This window comes from Delphinus delphis, chromosome 7 (assembly GCF_949987515.2).
Source record: "Delphinus delphis chromosome 7, mDelDel1.2, whole genome shotgun sequence".
Lineage (NCBI taxonomy): Eukaryota > Metazoa > Chordata > Mammalia > Artiodactyla > Delphinidae > Delphinus > Delphinus delphis.
Window position 1 is genome coordinate 43,695,166 of NC_082689.1, and position 25,740 is coordinate 43,720,905.

Here is a 25,740-nt window from a genome sequence, read left to right on the forward strand (position 1 = left end):
TTGAAAGAAAAGAGATCTCTAGGGAAAGAGAGCAGCTTTATATAAAGGCCTAGAGGCAAAAAGAACAAGATACCCTTGAGAAACTGGAAAATACTTAATACGGTAATATAGGTAACACAGGGAATAGACTAAGAGGGAGTGGTCTGAGAAGCTGGAAACCCAGGGCCAAATTCTATGAGGCCTTGTAAGTCATGTTAAGAATTTTAGATTTTATCCTAAATGCAAACAGAAGTCCTTGAAGGTCTAGGGAAAAGACTAATTAGATCTGCATTAGAAAACCCAATCAGAATGAGATGGGGATAATGTACTGGGGGAGGGGGGTCCAGGATGGTGGTTAGAGGGCTGTAGTGAAGACAGAGACTAGTGGCCTAGTCCCACACAATGGCAGATGCAACAGAGAAACACATGAATTCCTGAGATATGGCTTAGGCAACTGGGAGTTTGGTGATAACATTCACTAGAATCAGAAACTCAAGACCAGGAGGTTTGAGGAGAGAGCAGAAAGTTGATGAATTTCGTTGGGGACATATGGAGTCTGATCTGCTGCTGGTGAGACCTCCGGTAGGCAGATGCACTGACTCTGGAACCTGGGGTAAGGTCAGGGCTGGAGAGTTCCAGCCCATCAGGCCCTGAGTGGAGTGAGCCCAGGCCAGAACCCCCAGGAGCTCGAATATCTCAATATTATCTTTGATGGAGCTTGCCGAAGAAGAAAGGACTGATCTTATCTTCTCATGTTAGGAACCAGAAGTGTAATCTCAGGCAAGAAAGTTAACCTCATTATTTCCAGTGTTCCCAGTTTTTAAATGGAGATTAAAACATAGCTTAACTGCCCAATGGAGATTTGTGGGGATTAAATAAAGTAATGCAAATAATAAAGCTTGAAAAAGTATACACTGCTATACAAATATATGGCGGCACCATTATTAGGACTATTAACCATGAGAATATTGAAAAGCCGGAAGGGGGAACTTCAAGCTCTACATGCGAAAGTTTTTAGAAAATGGACACTGCTCCATCATTAATAAAGAGAAATACAAGCATGCAATAAGAAATAAATAACAATAAATAACACAGATCAGTGGTCTCTCTGCAACTGGGAACATTACTATTCCGATTTTCTCTCAATCTTTGACAGTTCATCGTGGATGGGAAGACTACTGGACTAAGTAGCTATCATTTCATGACATACAAAGTAGGTTTGTACCCCAAAATATATGACTTAGAAATAAAAGTGAGAACATTCCCAAGAAAATGGTCTCTTTCACATTATGTTTGCTACAGGACTCTCTTGATATGTCTCTGAAGCTTTTTTCCCAGGAACCAGCTGTACCATGCTATGAGCAATTTATCTTCTTGTCATATTCTTGGCTGCTGCCATTAATCACAGTGTTCCCTTATGAGACTCTGAGTCTAAGCACTGAGAAAATAAAAGATATAGGGTGGGATGCTGTTCATGACCTAATTAATTACTCTCATCGCATTGGTCTCCACCCCCATTCCTCCTCATCCTTTCCACCAAACACTATCAAGTTGCTTTAAAACCACTGCTTAGCTATCTTTAAAACAACTTGTTCCAACAGATGTTCTCGGCCTCACACGTGCATTTTCCCTTTCTCTACTCACACTTTCTATATGAATAGCAGATTGTAATGCTTCTGTTTTTCTGATCCAGAGGGGAAGAGTCTACATCAAATTAGACCAGCTTTCTTTTCAACAAGCTTAGTAACAGCGTAGGTGGGTATTCTGACCCTCTTCCCTCCCCCTTCCTCACTCTGCCACCCTCAACACACTGGAACTGCTAGCAGATGTTTCCTCTAAGTCTTTCTTTTTCAAGCCCCGATTCTCTGACTTTCTGGTCTCTATTAACAAACTTCATTTCTTTCATCCAGTTATCTCTGATTGCTTTGCACTCCCAGCCCACACAGGATGAAGAATGCTGTCACCTCTCATCTCTTTACCTAGTCTCCAGCAATTTCAGTGAACGAAGAAAACTGACAGACGAGAAATGAACAGTAACCGTCCATTTAGTCAGCTACCATCGCCAGGGCTGAGACTGGTTGTTTTACACACCCTTCCTCTCTTCTAATACTTATTATACTGGAGGCAATGACAGGGTTTATTCATAGGAGATGTTCTTGATGAAAAAGAAAAAATACCAACTGAATCCACTTATAACTAATTTTAAAAAAACTGAGAGGAAGACAAGAGAGCCAGGGACTTTGGCTCTTGATTTTTCATCTCCTTTAGTAGTCAAGCCATCTTAAATATGTTCTGTCACAGGTAGAGTATAAATAAGTCAAACTAATTTTTCTTGATTTACTGTTTATCTTCCCAACAAACTGTTTTGCTTCATTGTAAAAAATAAGTATGTCAAATGGTGATATCTTATATTTAAATACATTTTGTCACTTATATTGTTAAAATTTCTACTCAAAATGTATAATCGTTGGGCTTCCCTGGTGGCGCAGTGATTGAGAGTCCGCCTGCCAATGCAGGGGACACGGGTTCGTGCCCCGGTCCGGGAAGATCCCACATGCCACGGAGCGGCTGGGTCCGTGAGCCATGGCTGCTGAGCCTGCACGTCCGGAGCCTGTGCTCCACAATGGGAGAGGCCACAACAGTGAGAGGCCCGCGTACCGCAAAAAAAAAAAAAAAAAAAGTATAATTGTTAAACTTCCTTGCATTAGAAAATAACTGTGATTCTTTCCCCCTTCTTCAAAGACTACCAATCCTGTGCACACTTTGCCCTTCTTACCATACTAGCAGGAGGAAAGGTATAATCTGGATAGCGTTTTTCACACCTAAGATGCTTTGTGAATGCTCATTAGCACCCAGGAGAGTGGTATTGCTTTGAAGTTTAGAAGTCAGACCTAGATTTGAAGCCCTGGCTCTGCCACTGCAATGTAGAAAGTTGGGCAGGTTACCAAGCCCTTTCTGAGTCTCTCCTTGGCTGTAAATGGAAATCATAAAGCCTCCATATAGAGTAGACAAGGTCTGTGATAATTTCAAATGCCTAGCATGGACAGGCATACAACAGGTTCAATAAAAACAGTTATTTCAAAAAAAAAAAACCCAGTTATTTCTACAACTGACCCAGAGCTGGATTTGAGGCCTCTGATCAAAAAGAAAAGAATAAGCATAATCCATTTGCAGTTTAGCTGAAAGCAGATTCACACAGAAGGTTGTATTCCAGGTGGACAAGCTATTCATCTAGCCTCAGTAGGATATTCCCAAACCTCACGTACTGACATAGAGGGCTAAAGAGGCTTTCCTTAGAGGCTGCATTCCAAATGACAGGCTACCCTAATAAGGCCTCCCAAAGTTAGCAGGCTTTTTCCTCTGTGACTATCTCATATATTCTAGGAACTATGAAGTTCAAAATCTCTATGTCTTTTAATGTCTTACATGCCCTGTAGGAAGGAGCACTATTCAAGGACAAGAGATTATCCTGAGTACTTCACAACATATATACTGATATTAAACAACGACAACAACGACAATCAAATAAATAGTTAACTATCCTTAGGGCAGGAACAACCTACTATATAATAAGAAGAGAAAAATATGACAAGGATTTTAAAATTTCATTCCACCCAACCCTTCACAAACATCAGGAAAATACATCATTTAGCAATAAGTAAACAACTACTGAGCTTGAACAAAGCACTAATTTTTTTTAGTGTATACTCATGCACTGAAAACGGCATACAAGAAAACGTTTCTCTTTCCTTTACACGTCTCTTTTGAGTTATTTCTGTTTCATCTACTGGACATGACATTTCTTTTTGTTCTCTGATCTTAAAAATGATCTGTTTAAGATTGAAAAAACGTAGCAACTTGGCATGTACGCTCATTGGTTGCTGTCAAGGATTTTGGAAAAATAAAGATGAAAAGGAAGAGAAAAAAGGACTCATTAATTTGAGCCTAGTAATTAGGAATCTTATACTGCTTTACAATGGGTTAAGTTTATTTTTATATTACTTTTTCTTAATAGAGAGTTAATAAGCTAAGAATCACAAAACAAATAATCAAATAAGACAAACAGTATGTTCAAAGAATTCTAAAATCTTTGTAGTTTTACTTATGACTGTCTTTTGTGTCAGCCACATATTCTGGACAAACTGGTCTCATTGTTCTCTGAACACACAGAGTATTTTCTTACCTCTGTGTCTTTGCCCATGCTAGTCTTTCTTTGCAACTCCCCTCCGCCCTCCACCCCACATCCCTACCTTCTGAAATCCTATCCTTCTTTTAAAACCCAGCTCAGATGGTATCTCCTCAATAAAGCCTCCTCTAATCTCTCCTCATGCCAGAAATTCTCCTCCTCCCCAGTAGACACACAGAAGGTAGACATAAATAAAGCACTAACGCTTGGTGAAAAATCTTCTTAGGGGAGTAGTAACCCTATACGACCAATACTAACTACCTCAGTATCAGCTTCCACAACCAAATGAACAGCTCCAGTATCTCGAATTTGACTTAGAGTATACCACAAGGGAATTCAGACAGCATTTATGCCAATATTGTGTATTTTGCAAAGGATTACACAATACACTATATACATGTGTAAGTATACACACATGTATAACACACACATTTTGCAGATATTGATGCTCTGCAAAACACAAACTTTTTAAAAAACTAAGCAAAAACAAGACAAAATTAAAACAAACCAACAAAAGTAAACTACTGTCCTAAATTCAAAGCTAAAGTCGCTATTCATTTCTGGGAAACAAAATCAAGAGTTTAGTATAAGAACATTTACAGACACCTGGGGTTGATTAGTCACTTGTCTATTTAGGAAAGGTTAGAATTGTTATTCACAGAAAAAGGAAACACTGATTATCTTAATTCTAAATCTGCAACTGTTCAAATGGCTTTGTGATGTCTATTAAAGTAACAAACTAATCATATAGAACTATAATTCAGTTATCTCTAGTGGAATATAAAGGACTAGAAGGGTCACATCTAATGCTATAACCTAACATTGTAAGCTCCTAAAAAGAAACTCACAACACTGTAACTGGATACAAGAAACAACTTGTTTACATTTCAGATCAGGGCCATTGAGAGGGTCAGAAAGACTTATCAACACAGCCTAACAAGAAAACACTATAGCTCCGAGAGTCCATGAGATTCATGATTTCAAACTTCAATGTTCACTAGTGACCTCTGAAGCTAGACAAACCAGGGCTTAAATGTGAGAACAGCTTGAGTCATGATGACATGGAGAGCCAATCGTGAGAAAGAGAGGCGAACGTAATTTCTAACCTAGTAGCTGCCTGCCTTTACTGGACATTGGGTAGGTTTTGTACCTTCTTTCCCCTAAATCCTCCAATGGCACATGCCTTTTAGCAGTTTCTTTGTTTATCCAATTTCCCTTTCAGTGGTAGAGTCACTAACAGCTAAATCCACAGGGATACTCTCTTACTTATTATCTTGAGATGCAACAGGAGAAAACTATTTCACTAGTTAGTTCTTTCAATGGCCTTAGATCATTTCAATAAATTTTCTGAGTGGTATCTGAGGCTAACCCATCTTAAACATTATTCCAGAGCTAACAGTGAGAGAGATTACAAATATAAGCACAATTTTTAAAAAGGTGCTCGTTTGGGACAACATTTTTCTCTTCTTTGAGAACCACTGCTTGGGGCTAAAGCTTTCAGAAGTCAAAGATGTTTACCCATGGCCATTCATCATTTCACCTAACAGATTTTATTAAGTTCTATTAAGTGCAAGGCACTATTGTAAACTAAGTAAAAGTAGTAGCTAGACAGATAAGAGCTCTATTGTCATCTAATGGGGCAGACCAATAATAAATTGAAAATAAATATATAATAGTTTCAGAAACTGGTAAGTGCTATGAAAACAAAACAAGCCAGGACAAAGAGCCTTAATGTGATGTTGGGGTAACAGTGCCTCTTTAGAAAGGGAAGCAGGGAAGTCAGAGAAAACTCTCTGCTATGAGCTGAAGCCATGTGAAGATCTACAGAAAGATCTACAGCGGAGGAACAAACAGAGAGGGCTGAGGCACAAATGAGTTTGACGTGTTCTAGGAACAGAAAGTCGGTCAGTGGAGCTGGGACACAGTAAGAATGGGGAAGTGTGGTAGCAGATGGGGTTAGATGCAAGCCAGAGTCAGATCACGCAGGGTCTTAGATGCCTCAGGAAAAAGCGTAGATTTTATTCTAGGCACAGTAGAAAGCCACTGGAAAGACTGAAGCAAGAAAAGGGATTTATGTTTTTAAAAGATTAACTCTGGCTTTGGTATAAATGAAAGATTATTACATACAAACAGATGCTACTAACAAATTACTAGTAAGAATAATTTGATGATGGAAATTTAGGGTAGTTAAACATAGCTTGTTTTAACTTGAAATTAAATAATGAATGGCTAAGAGCACCGACTGCTATCCCCCACCCAAGAAAAAAAGGAAGGAGTTTCCTGACTTCAAATTTCCGCTCTGTTGCAGACTGGCCTTTAAAAAAGTATTCAATCCAAATTAAGGAGCAGTCATTCTGAAACCAGTTCTGAGAGCCCTAAGAAAAACACATTTTTCTTGCTCAACTCACCTTACGACTCGCAGGTCTGAAATCAGGACTGCCTCAACCATGATCCCCTAAAAGAGGCTTTTAATTACAGTAAAGTCCCCATAACTTGCAGCTACTAAATTGTCACTTCTCTCAGATATTTAATATAAAGAAATTAAACCTTAGCTCCTCTCAGTCTATTTGATAAGATGACTAATGATGTAAATAAAAAATTATAAAAGGAATAGTTTAACCAGTAAAGAGTTTTAAATCTGTAAGAAACATCTATTTACAAATCAACCTTTGATAAACTGACTGGACATCATGCTTATCATTGTTGTTTCCTTCTAAGAACTTTCTGAGTATCTTAGTTCAAATTACTATAGATACTTCAAAGCAACCAAATTCTATATAATTTTTAAGATTCTACAATTCACATTTTCTCACTAGTTGATGGGACCATTCTTTTTTTTAGTTTGAACTAGTAAGCAAACATTATTAGCATAAGAAAATATAATACATAATCATACCTCCACTTTAATTCTCTTCGGGGATAATTCATCTCTTTCTCCACATTTTGATCTGAGGGGAATGGGGGAGAGAGAAAAACTTGAGAAGGTAACAAATTTTTTCTAAAGGCACCTCAATCTATAAGCTTCCACCAAAACATATAACCCTGGAGCCCTGCCACCAGAAATAAGACTTCATAATGAACATTAAAATAGTGAAAAAGAGACTTTTTATCATTTCTAAATTAACGTTGGGGAAATAGGCAGACACAGTTATATTACACATTTTAAAATTATTGCACACTACCTAAGAATGCCTCACACAGAAAGTACTCAATAAGTATTAATGAGTACCACATAATGAAAAAGGAAAAAAATCAAGGAGGACTGTATTCCATGACACCCTTCATGGATCAGTATAATTTAGGATAAAATGAAAAAAAATGGCCATTTAAGACAAATGCTTAAGGCTACAGTATGAGATTAAAATGCATTTTGTCTATCAGAACTATAAATGCATTTTCCCTGGACCTAGGGATCCCTCTGCTGGGAATCTCTCCCACAGAAGCACCTACATATACATGAAATATAACTGCCAATTAAACGATGGCAAGTCATAAATTTTAAGTTATACCTCAACTTGAAAGATGTTAAAATGTGGAAAAATACACCTCAGAATCAACAAAATATGATATGTATGATGTTATTTACTGTGGTATTACTTATAACGGCAAAAGACTAGAAACAACTCAAGTATCCATCAACAGGGGACTAGTTAAATGAATCATGGTATATCCACACAAGGCAGTATCATGCAGCTGTATAAAATAATGAGGAAGATGTATATGTACTAATATAGCAAGATCTCCAAGACACGTTAAACTAAAAGCAAAATACAGAATAATATAGACACATGCTACTTATTGTTTTTTCAAAAAAAGGTATAAGTGAGAAAACATATTTATATTTATTTACATGTGCATAAACAAACACTAGAAGGATGAAAAAGAAATTAATAAAAACTACCTACAATGAGAAGAGGAACAGAGTAAAAAGAGACAGAAATGAGAGTGCAACTTTTTTGCATTAGCTTTATACATAGTTTTGGCTTATAAATAATGTAAAAGTCTTGTGTATTTTAAAATGATTTAACTTTAAAAACGTATAAATGTAAATAAACACTACAAAAAATAACTAAAAGTTGTTGAAAGCAGTCGCCTCTGGGTCGTAGTATTCAGAAAGAACGGGGATGGAGCAGGGGAATTGCTGAGTTTCGTGATAAGCCTTGTGTACTATGTGACTTCATAAATCATGTACATGTACTACTTTGATTAAAGAAAATTATTTAAGTAAAGCAGTCAGAAAGAAAATATTGTATAATACGGTGAAGAAAACAAAGTCACAAAAATCAGCTCTTGATCACTCAACTCAAAAAGAATCTTGTAAATAATCCTATACTATTGCTGTGTATTCTTATCCTGTTCATTTATTTTGCATAATTTTACTTGTTCCCAGTTTGTAAGTATATGGGCTCTTGAGATAGGACAGACAACAAAGCTGCTGTGAGCTGGGGAAAATAATGGTGATGACAGCAAGTGCCTGTATCAGTGGTTTTCAAACTTGAATATACACGTGAATCATAGGAGATGCTTGTGAATGTTTGGACTCTAAGGCTCCATCCCCAGAAAATGTGATTTATTAGAGCTGGAAAGGGTGCTCAGGATGTGTTTTTTTTTTTTTTAAACACACACACTCAGTCACACTAATGCATCTCCTCCGAGAAGCAGTGGCAAGCACAACCAATGGTGCACTGGAAATCAGGGTCCATGTGGAATAAGTGAACAAAATCAAAATGGTCTGCTATCTATAGACAATGCTTAGGCTTCAAGTGAGGATAAGATGAAAAATAATAAGGTATGTTTACATTAAATTTTAAAATCACCACTGCTTTTCAACATGGGGTTTTTTATTTCAAACACATGTTCCATATTGCCCTTGCTAGTAACCTAGTATTTTCCAATTTTCCTTTAAATACTGGGCAATGGAGTCTTTTTATCTATTCAGCTAATCTCATTAGATCGCAGACACCTTGCAAAAGGAAACACGTTGCTTCCACAGAGAGTTCAACAAGTTCATGTAGTTGGTAGGGTATACAAATAGGTCTATAAATGATGACTAACTAAATCCCATCATCACACTCAAAACCAAAGAAAGCATCTGTGTGAGAGAAGAATGTCGAGAACCACACCAAACCAATGCTATAGTCCTAGGGAACTATCTTTCAAAAGACAATAAAAGAGGATTCAACAAATCAATGAAAACCACTTCAGCAATAATGTTTTGAACTTCACTGTTTAATCTTATAGAACTATAATCACACTTCAACTTTTTCAGATATGCTTATATTCTATCAACGGATGGTGTTTCAAGCTCTACTTCTAACAAACAACGCAAAAATACTGCCAATTAGTTAAACACTTACTTGGTGGTTCTGTAAGTATATTTATAGGTGACTTCTCGAGAAATCTGCCTAGCCAGGGCAAAAAGTTCATCTCTTCTTGTCAGTAGAGCATTATCCTTCACACAAAGCTGAGCAGCCGCTTCATTAACAGTGAGCTGCATGTTCAAAACAAAGTTTCGAAAATTATAAACATTTTTATTTCATCAATACAGAAAATGTTTCACTTAAGAATATAAGAAGTCACATCATTATATAATGAAATCATAATTTACGAAAATCAGGTTAGCCTTCACTCCTAATTAGTCCTACTGCCTAACTTCAGAAGCAAATCAAGTTATCTACATCTCTCAGAACTTGAACTAATCAAAATAGTCATCTTGGTTTTATTTATTTATATGCTTTATTTATTTTTGTTTAAGTAGGAGAGTTTATAGAAAATAAGCAAAATAAAAAGTTAAAAAATGTTCTGCATCTTATTTTGCTTATGAGAAACCAAGGGATATGATTTTATGATATGCTGATAATATTTCCTTAACTACAAGTGAGTATACATGGTCTTACAGATTTTTTTTTTTTTTTTTTTTGCGGTACACAGGCCTCTCACTGTTGTGGCCTCTCTCGTTGCGGAGCGCAGGCTCCGGACGTACAGGCTCTGCGGCCATGGCTCACGGGCCCAGCCGCTCCGCGGCATGTGGGATCGTCCCGGACCGAGGCACGAACCCATGTCCCCTGCATCGGCAGGCGGACTCTCAACCACTGCGCCACCAGGGAAGCCCCAGATATTTTTTTTAAGGTGAACTGACATGAAAATTCTTAGGAAGAAATAAAAAATGATTTTAGTTAAGTATTTATAAAATCAGTAAAAGATAGCATTATCACAAATGAGGGTTATAATGGAAAATCAAGGTCTTGGAGTCACTAAATCTCTAAGATTCATCTAATTCAACTCTTTCATCTAAGTGCTAAATATTGCCAATATAGAGTTGCTAGTTGACCAAACACCTGTACTAAAATTTAAAATATCAAAGGTTATCCTAAACTGAAAATCTATAATTTGTTTACTAGACTACAAAATATTTTTCACATAATTTTGTCAACTTAAATAGATGTAAGTAAGGAACTGCCAAGAGGTATATCAGGCTTTTTTAAAAAGCAAGAAACATACTCATTCCAGGCATGACTGACGGCAAACTGATGGGATGTGATGGCAGAGAGACCTAGGATGAGTCTTGCTCCGTCACTTACCAGCTGTGTGATTTTGGACATGTAAAAACTTCTCAGAGCCTCAGTTTTCTCAGAGGCAAAATGGGATAATATCACTACCTCCAAGGACTGTAACAAGAAGTAAGTGAGAAGACAGCTGGCACAAAGTTGTTGTTAGTATTAGTTCTCGTTTTCCTTTGACGAAGAATCAGGCATTTACCTTTCTCCCTACCCAGTTATCCCACTTTATTCACAGTTTTTCTTATTTAAAATTTTTGAAAATACAGAGAAGCAAAAGAAAATGAATGCAGCATGCAGTCCTTCCATCCAGAATGACTATTAATATTTTAATGCATATTATTCCAATATTTCTCTGTGTACATATATACATGTGAATGTAGATGTGTAACTTCCTTTCCTTCACTTACGTATGCTGCATTTTTTACTTTTTCATATATTAAGGCAGAGACTTGGCTTGTTTACAACAGTATCTGGCATGGTTAGTAAGCTTAATAAACACTGATTGACTGATGAATGAATTTAAATATCCTGTACAATGTAATTTTTACTACCTAGACATATAATATTACATTGTAGAAAATAGCAATGTATTATTTAAATCAACCTCACTCTGGACATTACCCTCATTTTTCATGTACTACAAAGAAAGCTGCAAAGAGCATTCTTTGTGCATCTTTACACATATATTCAGTTATTTACCTGGAATAAATTAGTACAAAGAGACTTCTTGGTCACAGAATATACTAAATTTTAAGAGATTTACATATTTCATCAAATTACTCTCCAAAAACATTGTTTCAAATCTTAATGCTACCAACAATTATATGAAGAGTTCATTTCCCAGAATCTTGACCAACACTGGCTGTTATCTAAAAGCTTTACCAATCTGATGTATTTTCAATGACTTTTGGTTATAATTTGCATTTCTTTGGCTATAACACTGAAATTTTTATGTTTTTGACTTATTTTAAAATCTGCTTGCTCATGGTAGCTGCCTGTTTCTTCTATTGCACTATTTTGTTTCTTAGGGACTTACGGAATTCGTTATGTATGAAGAGCATTAACTCTTCATATGTAGTGGTTTTGTTTTTTTATTTTTTCATAGTTTGTCATTAGCCCTATAGTTTTGTCTTGAGTGCTATGCACAGAAGCTCCCTTCTTACCCTAATACATATAAATGTTCTCCTATAATTTAGTCTAATGGTTTTATTTTTTTCCACATATTTACTCCATCTAGAATGTGTTATGGTATGCAGTATATGGTATGATATAGGTATCTAATATCCTCCTCCCCAGATTTCCAACTGTAGGTTACACTGGCTTATTCTCAAATACAGGCATACCTCATTTTATTGTGCTTCGCTTTATTGCACTTTGCAGATACTAATTTTTTACAAATTGAAGGTCCGTGGTGACCCTGTGTTATCAGATGATGGTTAGCATTTTTTAGCAATAAAGTATTTTTTAATTAAGGTATGTACATTTTTTTTAGACATAATGCTGCTGCACACAATACACTACAGTATAGTGTAAATATAACTTTTATATGCACTGGGAAACCAAAAAAAATTTGTGTGTCTCACTTTATTGTGGTGGTTTGGAACCAAACCTGCAATATCACCAATATGCTTGTAATGCGGCTACTGGCAACAAGGTTACAATAAGCCCAGGCTTCTTATTTTAAACCCATAACTGAATATAAAAACATAATAGGAGGAATTTATTTTCAGCTTTCTCCCCTCCTCCTAAAGAATCCTCAGTAGATCAATTTCTTCCCTAAGTGCTTTTGACAGGCACAATGTTACAGGAGTTAAAAGTAAAACATACTTCAAGGAATAATCTCCTAAATAAACTAACTTCAATTTCAGCTTAGCAGTAGCTAAAATAACCTTGAAAGATCCTTCTCAAGTTGCTTTTTATGTAGCTGTTTCTCTTTTGTACTCATAAATCTAAATTAGTATGGAGAAATTCTGATTGTCAGTAAGATATCTGAATTGACAACATTCAGAGGTACCAGCTCATTCAAAACTGCAGAAAATAAAACAATATTCTAAGATTCCTTCTATCATCCTACCAGAAACCAAGAAAAAAAAAACATAACACAATCTTTGTGCCTGAATTCAGGCTCCAACAGACGGAAAAACTATACTGAACTCTCCAGGCCCTCAGAGAGACTTCTGGTAGAAAAACTGAGGCTGGAGAAATAATTATAGTTCACCCCAAGTTGTAACATGAAGCTGATTCATCAAGCTTTCCCCTCAAAAATGTATTTTCTGTATCTTCTCGATTTCATGCTCCCAGTTGCTAATAATTAAATCAATAACTATTATGATATATTTTAAATAGAAAAATGATACAAATACTCTAAAACCAGTAGTCATTCACTGCAGCACCAAGCTAGCTTTTTAGAAGTTTTAAGTTTCTAATTTTGTTAAAAGTATAAAATAAGATATTCTCCCTCACTGGTTTACTTACTTCCTCCACTTCCTCCTTTCATGGCTAAAAATACCAAAATTCCATTCATACCTTCATGTAAAAGATTTCTTAAAGTTAACTTTCTATTATTTTTAACTAGATTTTAAAACTTTCTCTACTGGTAGTTATAATCTTTAACAATCAAATGATTGTGACTTTCAATTAAGTTTCAAGTAAGTGTTAGCATAAAAATACTACATGAATGCTGTGTGATAGGGATGTGTGATAGGGAAGCTCTAAAGGCAATCAAGACTTTCATTTCTAGCACAGGGAGGGCTAGGTACCGTGACCGGCCCCTCTCACATTTCTCACAGGAAAAATGTTGGCTAAAATAGAAGGAAAAAATATCTTAAATGCATCAATAAGCCAGCAAGACAGTAAGAACGATTCAGGCCAAAATGAATGAAGACAGTATCTCAAAGGAGTAAGTTGAGGACAGTTGCTAAACCAGATGAACTTCAATCTTTACACCCTCACTGGGCTGGTGAGTGTGGGAAGAGAATAACAGGAAAAGCCGAGTATCCATCAAAGGTGAGGCTGAGGAGTCTACGAAAAACAATACGAAAGTACTACAGCCTGATGCAAGACAGAATTAGAAATATACCCATACCCCACAGGAGAATGCAAGGAGAATTACCTGTCTTTAACCTTGTTACTAAATGGGAGAGAACAGAAGATACTCTCCTGAGATTTCATAACCCCAAATCAGCTCTTCACATGGATTTTCAGCCCTAATTTACAGTAAACAGCCTGAGAATTAATTTTCATAGGGTCCCAGAGTTGTTATGTGCAGCGTACAGGTGCCTGGTGGAAGCAAAAACAGCCTCTAGGAGAATCCATTTTCTTCCTAGGCCTCAAAACATTTCCACAGTTCCAAGAAATATGAGTTCATAGACAGAAATCATAAAACATCCAAAGAAACAAGGAACCAAAAGTAAAAACCAGCAGAAACAACAGACAGCAGAAACAGACCCTCAAAGATTTCATTTAAAGAAATAAAAGGAGTTGAAAATATGACTAAAGAGTAATATAGTAAAAATGACTAAGAAAAATTGAGAAGTCAGAAGGAGAGAAGAAATTGGGGCACGGTAAAAGAGAAGATTTCAAAAGCAGACAATAGTCAGATAACCACTGGCTTCTAAACACAACAATGAAAGCTGAAGGCCAAGGAAATGATATCTTCAATTACTAACAGAAAATAACTGACAATACAGAATTTGATACCCAGAATAAGTAGCAATTAAGAATGAGGGCAAAATAAAGATATTTTCCAATGGGGTGAGGAAGGACAGAGTTTGCTATCAGTAGGCCTTCATTAAGAAAATTCTACATAATGCACTTCAGGCTAAAGGACACTAATTCCAGATGGTAAATCTGAGATATAAAGAGGAGGAAGGGAAGAAATACAAAATAAAATAAAGGAAATAAATTCAAAACATCAGTCATTATAATAAATGTAAATGGACCAAATGTTGCAGTTAAAAGACAAGGAATGTAAGAGAATTTTTTAAAAATCCAATTATTGGTATTTACAAGAGATGTATCTAAAACATGGATTCAGAAAGACTAAAAGTAAAAGGATGGAAAAAAGAAGTAACAAGAAATTACTAACAAGAAGAAAGCATATGTACTTATATTAATATCAAACAAAAAAGTTTTTTAAAACTAAATGCATTATTAAAGATTAATAAGGTTGCTGCATAGTACATAGAGAAATAGACAACTCCACAATCAGAGTAGGTGATTTTAAGACACAACTCTTAGCTACTGATAGAGCAAGCAGACAAAAAAAAAAAAAAAAACAGTCTATAGAAGGTTTGAAAAACAGTTAATAAGCTTGTTAAAACAGACACATACAGAACACTCTACCAACAACTGCAGAAGCACATTAAAAACACTGACCACATACTGGGCCATAACTCATATCTCAACAAATTTTAAAGGGCTGGCATCATACAAACCATGTTCTCTGACCACAATGTAATTCAGTTAGAAATCACTGGGAAAAAGAATAAAGGAAAAACCCCCTCATATTAGGAAATGAAAAAAACTTCTTAATAACTCATGGATTAGAAAAGAAGTCATAAATAAAAAGAGAAATAATCAGAATTAAAAAATAATAACCACATATCAAAACTTTGGGAATAATGCTAATTCAATACATAGTGAGAATTTATGGCCTTCACTCCTTACATGAGAAAAGAAGAACAGCTGAACATTAATGAACTCAGGACAAAATATAAGTTAGAACAATAAAATAAACTGTAAGAAAGCAAATGTAAACACAAACACAGCACAACTAAAAATATCAATTAAGCCAAAAGTGCTTCCTCAAAAAGAAGTTGGAAAGCTTTTCTGTAAAAGGTCAGATAGTAAATATTTTAGGCTTTATAGGCCAGTCTGTGTTACAACTACCCAATGCTACATCATAGCTCAAAAGTAGCCATAGATAATACATAAACAAATAGGCATGGCTGTATTCCGATAAAAGTTTATGTGCAAAATCAGGAGGTGGGCTAGATTTTGCTCACAGGCTCTAGTTTGTAGATCCCTGAAAAGATTAATATAGTTGACAAACCTCTGGCAAGACTGATCAGGGAAAAAGAGACAAATGTACAAACAATATTAGGTCTTAAAAACGATAAACGACTTTATGCCAATATGTTTGAAAACTTAGATGAAATGGACAAAGTCTCAGAAAAATGTGACTTATCAAAAGTGACTCAAGAAGAACGACTACCCTAATAGTCCTATAATCCACTTTTTTAAATGATCAAAAGGGAATGTCCAACATTTCTTTTCAAGTATTAGACGTTGAAATTGATCCACTCAAGCTGAGAGTTCGGAATTTAGCATCATAACTCACTAGTAATATGCTCAGGTCTAAGAGGTTCCCGGATTTGGCATTCCCCCTCTCTCAGAACTAAGACTGTTGGGCTTCTCTGAAACACTCAGCCTTGCCTTCTCAACACTACACTGGTAACTGACCTAAACTTGGCATCACCATGTATTCTGTGGGCCGAGGTCCTTATGTTAGTAACCTGCTTAGCACTCCAGTTCCTGTAGCATTTCCACTAGGTCTACAACTTACCCACTAACTCCACATTCTCCTCTTCTTCCCCTTCCTATCTTTGAGTTCCAGAGCTCTTCAGCTGGACGTTGCTATCTGCTGACAAATATTCGATTGATATAATGCCGACTTGTCTATGTGCTTTTATTTCTGAATATTACAAGCCCCTACATTCTCCACGGCCTTGCTATTCTCAACTTTCAGTTTCTCTCTCTTTATCCATTCATTTCTTTAAGATTTGATGCATACTGCTTACCTAGTTTGCCAAATACTCTGCCAACACACCTTTGGACAGATGGAACTCTGCCTGCCTGGACTTCCTTCTAGTACTGCTTCTGGGTTTGTCCCTTAGCACCTGTCCCACACCAGTTACTAGGCCTCAGCCCCTCACACCATCTTCATGGTCTGACTCCTATGGCCAGGCCATACCTAGCCATGTCCTAAGACTATCACTGATTCTCTAGCTTAAAAACAGTGTGTGTAACAATGATTCATTCTACAATTCTTTACTGTAAAATGTAAAGAATTATATATTTACAATGTATACTTGGAAACAAGTATAAAAATGCATGTAAGAATAAGAGGGCTTCCCTGGTGGCACAGTGGTTGAGAGTCCGCCTGCCGATGCAGGGGACGTGGGTTCGTGCCCCGGTCCGGGAAGATCCCACATGTCGTGGAGCGGCTGGGCCTGTGAGCCACGGCCGCGGAGCCTGCGCGTCCGGAGCCTGTGCTCTGCAATGGGAGAGGCCACAACAGTGAGAGGCCCGCGTACCGCAAAAAAAAAGAAATAAAAAAAGAATAAGAATTTTATATGCTTGTGAGTTGAAAAAATTTTTTCAGGTATAGGTAACTTTCTGATTTTCATCTGCTCGTGACCTACTTATATGTCTTGAAAGAGAGTGAGTGTTCAGTGTTTATATGAAGAAAACTCTCAGAAATACTACCAAAAGTGAATTAAGAATAAGTCACGTATTTCCTTATTTAGAAACTGAGGACAAATTAGTAACATTCTTTAATCTTAGGAATTTGGAAAAACTCAAAAATCTTGCTCTCATTGTAAACAGTCAAATGAAAAAATGTGAAATTATCACAAGTGTACCTAAAAGGTACACTTGACAGTACCTTCTTTCTTTTAATTCCCTCAGGATTTTGTGATTTCTACCAAACTCTTGAATGGTTACTAGTTTGAAGCAAGTGTCCTGATTCATAAACTTCTATCCTAAACTATATTATTAGACCAGACTCACATACTTGAGTTACAAATAATAAGTGGTCTAAGTTAAGCTTCACAAGTCACACTTTCCAAAACCCCCAACCCCACATCTCAGCCACTGGCATTCATTTTGACTGTTCCCTTATTTTGGGAAACCCACAATGGTCTCATTACGTAAATACCACCTGTGCCTATTTATCCAAAGAAGCAAAGAGCCCCTTAGCAAAAGCAAAGTGTGAAATAATTCACTTTGCATTTTTTTAAAGTAGGTTGGGATTTTTTTAAGTGAGGTTGACAGGCTTTATTAAAGTCATCTCTTTAACATACTTTTGCTTTAATAAAAAGACAGGCCCTTGACTGTGTTTCATCTGCTCTGTTTTAAAAATTATATGAAAACTGGATTATAGCATGAACCTAAAACTGCCAACATGTTTTGCCCTTTGTTTCCTATTACTGACGACCTTGTAGTAGATTTCTCTATTGGTTCATAGGTAATGAAAGTGTCAAAGTGTATCCGAATTATAATGCTACCTGAATTTTCTAGATCTACTCACAAGTTCTTGTGAGTCCATTATTGTATGGCAACAATATATAACAATTACAAAAGGATATGCCCAAAATAGATCAAATCACAGAATCCCCTGTGACTAATTTTGCTAACCACTTCTGATATTAAGCACCAGTATCCATTCATATCTAAAATAATTTATTTTGTTTTTTTTGTTTGTTTCTTGTTTTTGTTTTTGTTTCTTGCGGTACGCGGGCCTCTCACTGTTGTGGCCTCTCCCGTTGCGGAGCACAGGCTCCGGACGCGCAGGCTCAGCGGCCATGGCTCACGGGCCCAGCCGCTCCGCGGCATGTGGGATCTTCCCGGACCGGGGCACGAACCCGTGTCCCCTGCATCGGCAGGCGGACTCTCAACCACTGCGCCACCAGGGAAGCCCTAAAATAATTTATTTTAAAATATCAGATGGTGAAATTGCTGAAGACAAGATTAATATACAAAACTCGGCCAGTGATAGTAATTTTAAAAAGCAGGAAAAAATTTCATTTACGATTATACACTTTTATATCTTATATACCTGTATATATATGCAAAATAAATGTATGTTTATGATACAGACATTTAATATACATATATAATACACAGTATTTGACCTAACAAGAAATGTGCAAGACCTATGAATAAAGAACTAAGAAATTACTGAGGAATATAAAAGATCTAAGTAAACACATATAGTATATTACTGTACGGGAGTTTTCATTATTGTAAATATATCATTTTTGTCCAAATTAATCTATACCTTTAAGGCATTTCTAATCAAAACACCAACAGAAATTTTGGGGAAATTTGACAAATGCATTAAAAATTTCATTTGGAAGGAGAAATGTGTAAGATTACCTAAAAAAACAGAGGCTGCAGAACAGTACTATAAAAGGGGCACTTGCCTTTCCATATATTAAAGTACATTATTTAGCTACAGTAATTAACCTAACTCTATACTGGTGAAGGAATAGAGAATTAGACAAATGAAATCACACAGGACAAGATCAATAAATATTACTATATAAAATTAAACTTCCACATGGCAACCAGTCTGAAAGGTCAAAGGACAAATGATAATCTGGGAAAATGTTTACAACATAAGACCAAGGTTAATATCCTTAAAATATAAAAAGTTCTTACCAATATTTTAAAGGTTAGACAAAACAACCAAACAACTCCAACATTAAAACAAAGGATATGAATATAAAATTGGATGTCTGTTAAACATAAGAAAAGATACTCATACTCACTAAGGAAAGTTAATTTGAGCAATGATAATTTTTTCATCTCTTAGACTGACAAAGATTAAAAATGATAAATGCAAGAGAGTGGAAAAATGGACACCTGCGTACAACGACTGTGAAAATATAAATTGCTGCAGCTTTTTTAGAAGGCAATTTAGCAGTATCTACTAAAATATTAAATCTACTTATTCTTTGATCCCATAATTTTACATGTTGGGACTCTATTCTATAGTAAAACATGCACAAGTCTGTAAAGATATATATGTGTAATGTTCACGTCCTACCATATATAAAATTTTAAAAATGGAAACAACTTAAGTGACATCAAAAAGTGAACGGTTAAGATAAATAACAGCACATTCATATTGTGAAATATAATATAACCCATAAATGAATAAGGTAGCTCTATATGTAATCACTTAAAAAATACATCTAATAGTACACTGTAGTTTGAGTATATTGTTAAGTTTAAAAAAAAGAATTGGGAGGAAGAGTGTACAAAATATGATCCCACATTTGTATAGGTAAATAAAAGAATCTGAATGTTTACAGATTCAATCACTTCACATCCTTTTGTAATGACTGAATACTTTTTCAATAAATATATAATATTTTTTGTGTTAAAGTATAAGTCTGGGGGGAAGATCTAATGTTTCTAACATGAAATACTGCATTCAACTGAACATTTTTTTCAAGGAGAGTTTCTCTTTCTTCTAATGGATAAATGGCTATAAATTTTAGCTATGAAATCGTTTTTTAACTTTTGAAATGCATTTATTTTTCAAGCATTTATTGGGTGCATTAGATTCTGAAGATATAAAAATGAATGAGACATTTTCTCTGCCTTGAAGAATCCCAAAGTATACTGTGAGGGATAGACCAAATATATATATAAGTACAATAAAGTGTTGAAGTTACTGTGACAGAAGTGTATATTATACAGGGATAAAAATGGAAAGGAAAGGTCACTTGGGGGAAAACATATCAAAAAAGACTTAAGCTTATGCTTGAGTCTTAAGGTCTTAAAGATGCTTGAGTCTTAAATATGATGTGTTGGCCAGATAGACAAGAAAAAGGGAGTAAATGAGAAAGACACATACGTATATGCATTCTTCTGCTTAAGCAAAGTATTTCTGGATAGAGTGCTACAAAAATAAAATGAGAATTTTTAATGCCAAATGTCAAACCAAAACAATATTCAAAGCTATAATAATTCTTCTAACATTCATCTAAAATAATTTTGTTTTCTATGCTAGCTGAAAATCACTTTAAGTTGTGGTTATTGTTTACAAATTTTTTTTCTAAAAAAAGTCTACAAAAATGATTTTTGTTCTACTTAAAATCTCATTTTATTTCTTAATTAAAAGACAAACTGCCTGGTACATGCAAAGACTTTATGCTCTCACTGCTTAAATTCTGATATTTTTCTAAAAGTCACCCTACACTGTAGTTCCAAAGCTCAACGTGTTTGAATTCAACACAAAAATACCCTAACACACACAATAGATATGGTCTATTTTCACTAAAGAGTTACATTTTGCTAAATCTAAATGTCTTTAATACTGCTTTCAGGTAATGTATCTCCTTAGCTGCAAACTATTACCAAATTAATCTCTAAGAGACACAACACACCACATATGCACAAAGAAAAATGTGGGCTTTTTACCTCATGAAGCGTGAGATGTTTCCCGTCCTTTCTCTTGGAGTCAAATCTGCCATATATTGCACTATATTTTCGAATTTCCTCCTCTTTGTGTGGGTCATCATCACTCATCTCAAAGATGTGACCAATCATTTTGGCCAACTTCTTGTTGGTTTTTAGCAGCTCTTTCACTTCGTTTAAGTCACTTTTCGGCAGCGTGGGGGCCATTCGTTCCACACACTCGGCTACAGAGAGCGCGGCAGCAGCATCCAGCGCCTCGCTACTTTCTTTTGGGGAAGCTGGAGAGCCAAGGTCAGCTGGGGAGAGGCTGTGCTCGCTCTCAGTGGCATGGTGGCCTTGCCAGAGTCGGGACTCACTGATACTCTGCAGCGCTAAGCTCCCCACCACGTCTGATTTCCCCTGTCCCAAGCTCTGCACACAGGTGGTGGCAGCACACTTGGGGATTTTTAAGTGAGGTTCCCGGGCATTGCTGTTCCTTTCATAACTGCTGCAGGATATTCCCAGCCAGGTTGGTGATCCCTCTGGTAATTTATAGATGGGTATGCTACTGACAGGCAGGGACGTCAGCGGCTGATTGAAAAGGCCAGGGTTTGTAACCCAGTCTCTCAAAGCCTTCTGTAGCCTCCTAACATGAAGGGGCTTGCTAGCCATGCCCACAAGTGCCATGATTTCCAAGAATTCCTCTTCTCCAGCTTCACAGAGTTGCTGGACATCATCACCACCTTGTTGGATAAAGGCATCAAAATAAGAAAGCAGATTGGCTTTTTGTAATATTCTGTACAGCTGCAACTCCCCCAGGGTCCTGGGTAGGGCCGCGGCCATTACTGTGGATGGGCTTAACCTGCAAAAAGAAGAGGAAATACTCATCACACTTGCTCCAAACTTCTTAAGCCTATTTGTTAGACACTATAGGATTTAAGAGTTCAGTATGGGAAGAATAAAAAACAAGCAGCATTTGCATAGCAACTGACTGTTAAGGAAGCATTCTCTCTATGCCTAAGTTATCTTATTTTACTCTCCTATCAACCTTAATGGTCAATATTCAGTAATAGTTTCCATTTTAAAGAAAAAATTATAAAGGCTCAAAGAAGATAAGTAATTTGCCTGAGATCTCACAAATAGCTAAGCAGAAGTCTAGGGACTCAAACCAAGGCTCACAGGGCTCTCTATCCCATATTTTTGACTATTCACTTTGCTGCTTCCATGGTGTGGACACAGAGGCAAAGTGAAGGATAATCAAATTCAGAAGGGGGTAAGAAGTATACTATGCTACCATGCACTGAATACTTATTTTGTGTCACACTGTATGACAAACACTTTATATTATGTCTAATCCTCACAACAGCCCCGTGAGATAGGTAGAGTTAATTCCCATTTTATAAAAAAAAAGTAGCAAGATTAGTCTGGCAGGCAGAGGATGAGAGATTTCAGTATGAACTGGAGTTGATAAGATAGAAGGTGGTATATTTAGGAACTGAGAAAAAAAGAGGCAGGAAAAATTCAGACAAGACTTGGTGATCACTTAGATGTAAGTGATGAAAAGGAGAGGAATGTCTAGAATTGCAACAGGCATTGGGGATACAGAAAATCAGGGATGATGGAACTCCCTTTCAAACACATGGCACCTGAACATGGCACAAGGTAGAATGCTTAAGTAGAACTGTCCTGTGTGCAAAATAACAGACTGGAGCCTAAGTGTGTCTCAGGGTTAGAGACACAGGATGAAGCCAAGGAGGGTGGAAGATCCCTCCAAAGAAGCAGCAGAGAGCCTAAGACAGAGACAAGGAACCAATACTTTTAGAGCTCAAGCGAGGCAGAGAAGTCTGCCTTTAAAGAGACAGAACAAGACCCAGCAAAGCACTGCTTGACCTCTTAGCAGCCTTTAAAAGTTATTCACAGTTGCCTGGAGACCTTCCACAGGCAAAGAGGAGTTGGCCAAGTACTTCCATTTAAGAGAAACAAACTTGTAATCAATGCACCTTTAGGATTAAAAGGACCCTATAGCCCTCTAAGGGCAAAAATTATAGTAGGCTAAAAGAATACATACACCAAAGGAAAGTGAAAGCTCCACTCTCAACTCAGAAAGTAAGGAGCGATTGTTAACTGGGAGATAAGACAAGCAGAGGAACATTAGGAACACCAGATCACCACATTTGGGTGATGATTTATGCCATCTGCTTTATGCCATCAACCAGAATTCTACCCAGAATTCCAGTTTCAGTCATCCCATCCAAGGAGAATGCATTTCCCTACCACCTAAGGACTGACTCCTGGGAAGCCCCCATCTCCTGGAACCTCTGTGTCATCCACAATCTGCTCTAATCAATTACTGACCTCCTCAAATTTTATGGTTCTTTATTTTATAAGGGCATTGCCAGGTGACCTGATGAATTCCCAAGATACATAAAAAAAGACTGCATCTGAGCCCACTAAACGTCTGCTGACAGCCAAGAAATCATGTGGGGTGCTTCTGAAAAAATATAATTTCCTAGGTCCTTGGGTTGCATCTCAGCAGACTCTCATGATTTGGCAAATTTGGCAAACTACACTAGAGGATCCCTATTTAGTGCACCCTCTGGGCACCATGAACTCCTACAGGTTTTGAGACCACCGTCATGTTCATGCCACCTCAGTTCTCTGGAAAAAACATTCCTGCATCTTCTGAATCACCCATAGGAGGATCTGCTTTGTCCTCCCACTCCAGGGGAGACTTTTTGGGGAGAGAATCTATCATCCAGCTGGACACTCACCCACAAAAACAAGCTCTTGGGAGTTAGACACAAGTTAAAGTCTGTATTGAACAACATTATACCAAATGGAAGGGTTTCTAGAAAGTGTCTGAGGTAGAGGAAAGGAAACCTACTTTCCCTTCATACACCTAATGCAATAGCTCCACGGGCTTTCAACTCAAGAGTATACACACAAAAAAATATCTATACACACGCATAAATATATATGTATGCACATACACACACAAAATCATTTTTATAAGAGGATTGTAACCTTGCAAGATTTATGGTGTCATCAATTATCTCACCATAAATACTCCCCCAAATTATGGAATAAAGTAAAAATTACATGAGAAAATCTAGAACAGATTTCTTGAATCTTTTTATGAGCAATAAGAGAACAAAGAATATATGATGGACAAATGTAAAAGAGAAACTAAAGGAGAACTAAAAACCCAAACTTAGGTTTTATTCTTCTGAGATAAGCCAAAGATTTTAGAAAATATTAATTTTCAACTTTTATCCTTTCTTATCTTTACCCAGAAAGAAAAGAAACCCACTAGTTCCTAAGAGAAATCCCTTATGTTCCGGTAAGAAAGTAGTTATGATTATAATATCCCCATAAGGACTGATAGGACCCAGTGTACATTTCCAAAGTCAAGACACCAGATGAAAGATAAATAAGTGAACTATTTAGACTCCCAGGAGGCTTTCTAAAGGCCCACACTTACTGCTGGGAAAGGAGTTTTCTCCCTAAGCTTTTTGCTTTAAGAGAATGTTTCAGTTTCCTACAAAGCCTGTTGGGATAATTTAAACAACCACCACTTCATACATTAACTTGATTTGATTTAAAAGAAAATTTTTATGAGATTTTCTGTGTTTACAAACCCTGTATCTATTCGTGTTTCGACATGCAGGTCAAATAAATCAAAAGAAAACTTCATCTCTCCAATCTAAAGTAAACATGAAAGGATCCTAACACAATGCTATATAATATAGGAAGCTGCGAGTAGAGTAAATCTACTCAGCTGCAAACTCCAGTTACCTCGCCTGTTCAAGAGGTGCTGGAACAATCATGCTGAGTGTGACCTTTTTATAAATTCCACAATTAAGAGAAACCGGTTACCCATTTTTTAACTTCACTCAAAAGCTAAACCAAGGGCCTATATACAGCAAACCTCCACTTGCACCAGCTTAAATGTTCCTCAGCCTGGTCAGCTCCAGAGGAAGAGGAATTAAACAACGGACTCATTTAAGGCCATTTGTTGTTGTTTGTTATTCAATGATCTATTTTAAATGGTAATGATTTGTTCCTGAAGCTTTTAAAAACAAACTCACTTTGGCTCCTTATGGGGTAGGATCAGTCATCTGCCAGATTTAAACTATGCTAAGTGAAATAAGGAGCTGGTTTGGCTCAGAAAACTTGACTGGTCAACTCCAGCTTTGTCCTCGAACCACAACACAGCACTTAATATGAATATGGGAAACAAAACTTCTCTGACTTTCTCCAAGCTGGGACGTGGGGATTTAGAGTAAGGCAGAGTCTTTAATGGTCACAAGGGAAAAGAAGAACTATTCCTTCAAACCTGCCTCAATCTGTTCCAAGAAGCTTCAGCCTGCCTTCTGTCCTGACTCCTCGATCAAAACTCTTGAGGAACTCCTGAGTGATCACCAGCTTTTCTCTTTAACCTCTCTGCAGCTTGACATCACTCCTTGAAACACTCTTCACCTGACTTTTTGCTATATTATGTTGCCTTCCCTTACTCTATTGTAAGTGCAGGAATTTTCCAACGTTTTATATTAGATCCCATTTCTACTGTCTTTCCATATTCTCCCATGATGATCTCGTCCACTCCCAGGCTTCAATATCACCTATAGCAGACTGACCTCCAAACTGCTATCTGTAGCTTGGACCAGTGGTTCGTGGAGTTCCTGCAAAGTGTTCTCAAATCCAAACATACACCAAGCACTGTCTCACACATAGGCATCTACTTTGCAAATAAAAGTAAATAAATACTTTGCGATTTAATACAAACTCATTTAAAAGTGTAACTGAATTCACAGTTGTTGCCAT

At 36.7% G+C, this 25,740-nt stretch overlaps 1 protein-coding gene and 1 long non-coding RNA gene across 5 annotated transcripts in view; one reads left to right on the top strand and one right to left on the bottom strand.

Annotated features, from left to right (window-relative positions):
* LOC132428485 (uncharacterized) overlaps positions 1-25,740 on the top strand; it is a 253,274-nt gene that overhangs the window by 225,492 nt on the left and 2,042 nt on the right. The gene's annotated exons all lie outside the window — the stretch shown is intronic.
* Positions 1-25,740, bottom strand: part of NAB1 (NGFI-A binding protein 1) — a 46,287-nt gene that overhangs the window by 14,515 nt on the left and 6,032 nt on the right. For all 3 annotated transcript variants that reach the window (XM_060016405.1, XM_060016406.1, XM_060016407.1), the window contains exons 2-4: positions 20,941-21,778; positions 9,523-9,656; positions 7,062-7,113 (exon numbers count right to left, since the gene is read on the bottom strand). In XM_060016405.1, coding sequence (XP_059872388.1) covers positions 7,062-7,113; positions 9,523-9,656; positions 20,941-21,778 — 1,024 coding nt within the window. The remainder of the gene's footprint in view (positions 1-7,061; positions 7,114-9,522; positions 9,657-20,940; positions 21,779-25,740) is intronic.